The 7,888-nt window shown below is 38.9% G+C and overlaps 1 protein-coding gene across 1 annotated transcript; it reads right to left on the bottom strand.

Annotated features, from left to right (window-relative positions):
- Positions 1–22: 22 nt before the first annotated feature.
- xab2 (XPA binding protein 2) lies at positions 23–7,285 on the bottom strand. Its single transcript, XM_080488525.1, has 19 exons — positions 7,147–7,285; positions 6,675–6,823; positions 6,280–6,403; positions 5,975–6,172; positions 5,429–5,563; positions 5,168–5,332; positions 4,875–5,019; positions 4,639–4,790; positions 4,390–4,509; positions 4,162–4,293; positions 3,544–3,675; positions 3,317–3,430; positions 3,049–3,211; positions 2,754–2,944; positions 2,347–2,469; positions 2,065–2,236; positions 1,720–1,846; positions 1,382–1,488; positions 23–1,283 (listed from the first exon to the last, which is right to left on the bottom strand). Exons 1-19 carry the CDS (start codon positions 7,180–7,182, stop codon positions 1,222–1,224), a joined length of 2,547 nt encoding a protein of 848 aa, XP_080344651.1. The 5' UTR covers positions 7,183–7,285; the 3' UTR covers positions 23–1,221.
- Between the last annotated feature and the right edge of the window lie 603 nt (positions 7,286–7,888).

Raw genomic sequence — 7,888 nt, 5'->3', positions numbered from 1 at the left:
AAGCAAGTTTTTACTTTCTGATCGTCTTTGAGCTTGTTTTTATTGTAGCAGTAACAACATTGGAAAAGAAAAATCTCAGGGGTGCCTCATCACATGCTCAGTCCCAAGTTGTTTCAAGTGCCCCACTGCAGTAACTTTATAAGAGGATTACCTTCCAGCCATTTTAATCTAATTATGAGAGAAACTAAATTCCTAGACACTTCTTTTCCTATTTGAAGGCCAACATACTTCTGATGATGGAGTGGCAACAATTTAAAGCAAGATACGTTTTGATCAAACATTTATGCAGGTTTACCTCACCCACATCATGAAAATAATTCAAGAAAATGCAACAGCTTTGAAACACTATACAGAAAATGCTACACTGTATAGTAACTCACCGTTTATTTCAAAAAACGAAACTACATTCTAACATAATGCTCCAAGTGAAAAAAACATTGCATTTATTGGTAATAGTAATAAATCACTCATTTTTAATGAAAATTCAACACAATGAAGGCAGAAAGTCAACATTTGAGTTTTAAACTACCTCTATCAACAGGTTGGGCAGAAAAGATTGCTCTTAGTGATATGGTATCAAAATGTTTTATATGCCGTCCGTCATTAAGATTTTACAATCATACATGGGAATGTGAAACTAGAAGAGGAATTTGACTTGTACATGTTATGAAAGTTCCTCAGAAGCCTTGGGTTCTGCAAGACACCCACCTTCTTGTGCTCCTCAAGGTAACAATGCAAGGCTTGAATACTAAGCTCCACTTTCAAATGAATGCTCTCCGCTCAACACACTATGCTCCTCCCCTACTTTTCCAGGGCTGAACAGAACTTGTAATTCCAAAGTATTAAAGAGCTTTTTCAAATTCATGACTTTACAAAGTTTAGTTTCAAAGTCAAACCACAATTTTTTTTTCTTCACAGTTCACAGGTAGCTAGATAGTAGCATTTATAAGTCACAACTGCTCAGAAGCAACATCTTCAGCATCATGGTTGAGCTGCAGTGACACCATGTGGCCAAAACAAGTCTTTGCATCTAAAGCGACATGAATGTGGAAAGAGCAGAGTACAAACATTGACACCTAGTACCTCTCAGCTGTCACAAGATACTAAAACAAGCAAACAAACAAAAGAACATTTCACAAACTGAACAACCACTCTACTAAATAATCACAAAAAAAGACGTCAATATCTTAGCAAAGAAACGATGAGTGATTAACTTGACTTTTAATCATCTTTGAGTCCTCCGAAGACAGCGGTGGGAATGGTCTTCTGTTCAAGTTGCACCTCTGTAAAAACCAAGAGGAATTCAGTTCTACATGCATAACGTACTGGCACAAATGTCAAAACATCCTTTATTCTTTTTTTTTTTTTTTTAACCACTCACCATCTGGCCCTTGGTCATCATCATCTTCATCCTCATCATCAATGTTAATTTCATCAGGATTAGCTTGTTTGGCGAGCTCAGCCAACTCACTGCGAGAAGTATCACTCCTGCACACAGAGAGAGAGAAAATAGACCCAAGATCTCAATTATACTTGACTGAAAGACACATTATGTCCAGGGTGTAATGTGCCCTTGCAGAGTAGCTCCAGCACCCATTTACACTGAACAGGATATAAGTGGGATAGAAGATGGAGGGATGAAAGACGCAGTCAAGAAAAGCAAAATAAGCATTTTTAACATATAGATTTGAATAAAAGTAAAAAATACAAACAACAAACCTGACAAAGAGGATCTTCTCTTTGGGTTTAGGTTTGTCCTGCTCAGCTTCTGCAGCAAGCTGCTGTGCTTTCTGCTCCAACATCTTCATATCATCTATTCCCATTTGGCCTGGAGCAAGATCGGACACTGCACACACAGACACACACAGACACACACAAAACAAGAGAATGTGTAAAACTGAACAGCAAATTAAGTTTCATTGAGAGAGTATCGAGAAAATCCTGGGTGAAACATGGAGCTGCTATATTTTTATAATGTCAAACATATCTTGAAAAGCAGACAGCTCAAGGCATTATTCCAAAACAAAGACACTTTACACTCTTAGTTACTCTAAATTTTCTCACCAGTGCCTGTAGAGCTTGTTGTTGCCTTCATCATCTGAGAGGACATGAAGTTGACCTGGGTATTGTAAGTAGCCTGAACACTGCGTTTAATTCTCAGCATCTCTCGAATGGTGTCTTCATTTCCATGGCGTATTTCAAATTCTTTCCAGGTTTGCCAGAAAGTAGCAGTCACCTAAAAGATCCACATTCAAAAATGCATCAATCTGAAATTTGCTGGCAGCTTTGATAGAAATGTGACAATCTGTGCAGTTAGAAAGTAGAGGAGAAGGTGGTTTCTCTCACCCTGGGGTCACAGATCTGGGAGCAGTAGGAGTAGATTGCTCTGCCCCGATCAATCTCACCCAGTTTACTCTCCATGTCAGCAAATCGTAGACACATGTCCCTTGCATGTTCATCAGGAAGGACCTGGACAAGAAGAGACAGTATAGCTCAGATTTTACACGTTTCAAAGGAGACAATTGATAGCTGCCCTACTATTCACATTTAACTTACAATAGGTTCTATGTTCAAGTGCAACTTTAGTATATAGTCAGTTTAGGTAACTAGTAATCAAGAACTATACAAACTGGACTAATCTTATTTGAAGGCAAGGGATCTTTCAGCAAAAAATGATTATAGCACCATGTCTCGCCAAATCCTATTTTGTTGATGACTTAGATAAATGAATTATAATTCTTTCTTTTTTTTACCTCGATAGCCTTCTGGTAGATTGCCCGAGTGTATGTAACGCCATATATTTCCGCTGCTCTCTTGATGTAGATATTGAACATGTGATGTCTCTCCTCAGTTTCCACTGCCTGTGTTGCTCGTTCATAGACAGCCATGGCATGCCGTGCCAAACCGTACTCTTCCTCCAATTTGGCATACAACAAATAAATGGCTAGGGAGAGATAAGAAATGCTCCAATCACTTCATAAATAAACAAATATTAAAATGTCACTAAGTACACAACAAGGAGTCAACATATATTAAACAGTTAGTTACTCTTTGCAAACTTGGCAGGGCAGCCATCCAGGGCTTGTTCAAACAGATCTCTGGCTCGCTCCAGCTTCTTCCCCCCATAACGATCAATGAATTTGGTGAGGTAAGTGTTCCAAATGTCATAAACATTTGGCCACTTGAACAGAGCGATGCCACGTTCATACGCCTGAAACAAAGACATCGAATAATCAGTCAAAAGCAATCTGCAATGGACAGGAATATATAGAATTGAAAAATGAATTGTCAGTTGGAATATGAGTGGTGTCTTTACTTTAAAGCTTTCTTCAAAGTAGTTGTGCTCTTCGAGGAACATGGCGTAATTGATGACAATCTGTGGTGTGGCTATTCGGAGATCAATAATGCGATCATACACAGCTTTTGTTGACTGAGGAGGGAAAAATTAATTGTCAGACAAATCATTTTATGTGCTTTATGATTTCATACACTATTTTTCTTTGGCTAATGGAATAGAACAAATCCGACATGAAGTAAACATACCTGGAAAGTACCGAGACTTTCCTCCAAGTCAGCCAGCATCGACCAGACCTTCAAGGACTTGTAGACTCTGTTCTGGACTGGCTCGGACGCGTCGAAGTACTCGGCTTTCTTCGATGGGATGGCTGTAGCTTTCTATATTCAAGTCAACCAAAGAATTGTGGTTTACAATCATATTCATCATAGATGTATACAAAATTTCATATAGCCAACAATATGCAACAGGACTTTTATCTTTTTTGATTACAGCTGTCATAATTAAGTTGCAATCTCTACGCTGATATTTTTAAAAGATTTGCATCAGATTTACTGTGAATGGGTTGGGTCTGGTTACTTAACATCCATTAGTTGGAGAAACCTCAAAGCAATTATATCAGGTTAAGTGGACTTGGTCAGATGTCTTGGAAGGCCTTTTGACCCTCCACCATTCAACAGTTCATGCTGGAATTTTGCCTAAGTTGACAGGAATCAATTTGCTTTGAGGTGCCTTCTATCTGGACAAATGAGAATATGCAGACAACAGAAGGAACAAAAATTATCCCAGTTATTTTGTCTTTACTCAATCCCGCCACTAGATGTCCCTATACATCTAGGCTATATTGAAATGACAACTACTGTTACCCTCAGTATGCGCAGTGCCTGTTCATAATTCTCATGGCGAAGCTCCATCTCGCCATATTCACACCACACTGCTGCAAGGTCATCCACTTGCTTGTAGTTCACCTTTGTAGCCTTCTCAAAGATGGTCCGGGCCTAAGTTACAGGAGGTATTAAATATAAAAGTGAACGAGTAAGACCTGAGATTCTGGAAACTCAGAAAACGTTGGTGGAAAGAATTCAGGGACTTACATCCTCGAGTTGCTCGTTCTCTTCATAGAATTTAGCAAAGGACACCCAGAGCGAGTGAGGCTTCCCTGTGGCTTTCATCGGATCCACAGTCTGTACTGCCTCAGTGTATGTGTTGATGATCTGCATGAAAAATAAAGCACATTGATTTGTTAATGCTCATTTAAAGGTAATTGAGTTCTTGTAAAATTATATACATACTTGTGTTGTGTTCCCATCCAAACTGTGTGCAGGAAATTATCTGAAACTCACCTGCCGGGGATTTCCCTCGTACAGTTTAACCCGCTTATGCCACTCATGGACATTGTGTGGATTTTGCCGGAGCAGTACACTGTTCAACAGGAGAGGCCGCCGAGCTATCAGCTGCTCAAATCGGGCTAGTCTAAGTTCCAGGTCCACGTCATCTGGGTACAGAGATAGAAAAGCAATTAAGCTGTAATGAGACTGGCGAACAAAACATCTCTAATATTCTGGAATAATCCACACACCTGTTTCATCCTGCCCCATCTCAGCTGTAGTTTCCATCTTGGCAGCGATCATGCTCTCCTCAAACTGGGCATAACTATCAAACACTTGTGTAAAATCCCTTACAGTTACCACCGTAAGGATGGCCTCTTCATACACATCACGTGCCTGAGGAAGAAAAAAAACAAACAAAAAAAGACAAAAAACAAAAAAAAGGGGCAATGTTCGTCATTAACTCTTCTCTCGTTTGAATAATATCTTTCAATCTGTATTATATTTTATGCACAAACGTGTACCATACTCAGAGGAAACATACTTTTTCAAAGTGCCCACTCCTGATGTAGTAATCCGATAAAGAGCACCAAAGCTTTCCAAGTTGGTCCGTAAAGCGAGTGAGGCCCCCTCGGATGATAGCCCCTACATTCAGAGAAGTCACTTTGTCTGGATTTTGGGAGATTAGGTCGCATAGCTCATGCCACAGCTGTACAAGAAATAGATAAAGAAAAAATGTTAAAACATTTCCATGCCCTTGAGACAAATACAATGCAAATTACTTGGAATGAGAATAACATCTTACTTGATAGTTTGACTTGCCCTCTTTGGAAACAAAGCTTTCATCATTGACAACAGCGGCGAGTCGCACTGCTGCTTCATCCAAACGGCCAACAGATCGTAAGTAGTCAATGTACTCCTCTGCATTCTCTGGAGAAAGCTACAAGACCAAGAAAAAGAACGTATTATTCCAAAAGATAACCATATACTGTCTACATTCTAACAGCCAACATGTTGATGACCTTGTATTTCAATTATTGGATTTCATTTATCAATTGTTTAGGTTTGGGGAAGACCGTTAAAAATTGCGAATAGCCTCTGAAATTTAGTTCAATATTAGAACTCTAGATTACATTGAAGCTTTTGGGGTAATCGTTGAAACACCTAAACGATTAAAGCAAGAAATTCATCAAGCTTTGGTACTTGCCAAACAAACTTGTCAACAATATACAACAATTTCAGAGTCACTACAACACAGAGTAAGATAACTCAATCACTGGAAGTGTCCCAATATAGCCTCGATTTTAAATTGTACATTTTTTTGTGTTATGCGAATTCTTATTGTGCTTACCTTCAGGTACCTGCGGTACACACGGATGGCTGTTTCAGGCAGGGGAAGGTTACGGACGAAGCGGAGATATAGTGGCCAGACCCGTGGATGCTGAGTTACTGGCAGGGCTCTGAGTGCACGATCAAATGTTCGCCGACATCTTGTGATCTTGGATTGAGACACAAGGAATTGGCAGTAATCAAGCCATATTCTCGGCATCTAGTGGAAAGTAAGATGGGAGGTTAGTTTCAGGTTCAACATTGACCAATATCCCACTGAATTAAAAAAAAGAAAATTCAGGTAAGAAGCTCAGCAGTGAGAATCACCTTATGCATGAACACTAGTGCTCTTTCATGGCAGTTGTTGACGTCTTCATAGACTGGTTCAGAGACACATTTGCCTTTAACTTGTTTCCGTCTCTCTCTAAGATAATTGTACCAGAGCTTGTAGCTGTAAAACCAAACAAAAAAGGAGTCATTATTAATGAGACAACAAAATACAGAACACCATATTTCATGCAGATATAATTACGTCAACCTTGTATTCATCAACGGTGCTTTCACTTATAGACAAAAGCAGTGCTACGTAGCAGCCACAGCCATGTCAAAATATGCAAGGTTGCTCTTGTACGCTTGTAATGATTTAAATTGTGGATTAACTGGCACTTTTAATCGGATTACAGAAATGTTTTGCAGTATTTGCAAAGTTTTCCCTCATTTACCTGCCAGGCAGTTCTTTCAGAGCCCGCTCATAAATCATGTTGAGAGTTGTCTTGAGTCCATTCTGTTTGAATTCAATGTATCGCATCCAGCACTTGACCGAGTATGGATTCCTGATGATTTCCTCTTCATAAGGCAGATCATCTTCTTCCTAATACAATCATAAACACAGCAAAGGAATCGAGTTACGACGTCTCAAGCTAACGTTGTAGCCGAACAGAAAAACGATACGGGAAGTATAGCATGAGGTTTAAAAGTCTAAAATTATAGCAAACAGAGTATTGGCACTGATTATTTTAAGTGCACAGTCATTTAAAGTTTGTACGACTATATATTGTTTTAAAGCCCTTTTAGCTTAGCATCCAAAACTTCAACTCAACTTAGCACGGTCAAGCTAGCCACTGAAGAAAAGTTAAAAACACAGACTAGCGACAAACACATAAAGCCAATAATGTTCTGAATGGTGCAACTCACAAACATAACATCCGCTTTTTTATTTGACGAAACCATCTTTTCTCTAAAGATTGTCCGAAATCAGCGATGTTAATATTAGCAAGTTAGCTATTCCTCGCGTAGCCAACGCGTGCAGTCAGACTTCCGGGTTTACGAGGTTGCGTCACAGACACTCAAGCGCGTAAACGCCATGCAGAAATGCTTTTTTTTTTTTTTTAAATAAACTTTATTGATAACTAGATGTTTTCATTTCCAGAACAAAAACTAAGTGCGGATGCTGAAGCTGAATAAACCTGAACTGTAATGCTGATGAAGCTGAAGGAAGTGAAAAAGGATTTCCTTTTATCTGTTTGGATCTCCTCCAACGCCTTTCCCATCCACTTTGTATGGGACACTTTGTTTGTAGTTTTTTGTGATTGAAGACATAAAAAGCATACGTCACAGCAGTCATCTCATGAACAAGCTGCACGTTTTGATATTTGAATGGTTCAAATCGGTTAAAGATTGCAGGAGATATAGTGTGGTGTCAAAGAAGTCTGAATAATAATAATAAAGATTTGGATCACTAATGTGTGACTGCTGAATAACATATTGTTAACAGGACAACACATGTCATTCAGTGAACAATAATCATTTTACATGAACAATATAAGTACAGCAGTACAAGGATGAAATAAAGAGAAAAAACAGAAAAAAAGAAAAAGTTACATCTCTTGCTAGGGAGTTTGAGTTTATCTGAATACATTCAGTGAAGGACATATTT

Source organism: Lipophrys pholis, assembly GCF_963383615.2.
Source record: "Lipophrys pholis genome assembly, chromosome: 19".
Taxonomy (NCBI): domain Eukaryota; kingdom Metazoa; phylum Chordata; class Actinopteri; order Blenniiformes; family Blenniidae; genus Lipophrys; species Lipophrys pholis.
This window is presented reverse-complemented; position numbering and strand designations above follow the sequence as displayed.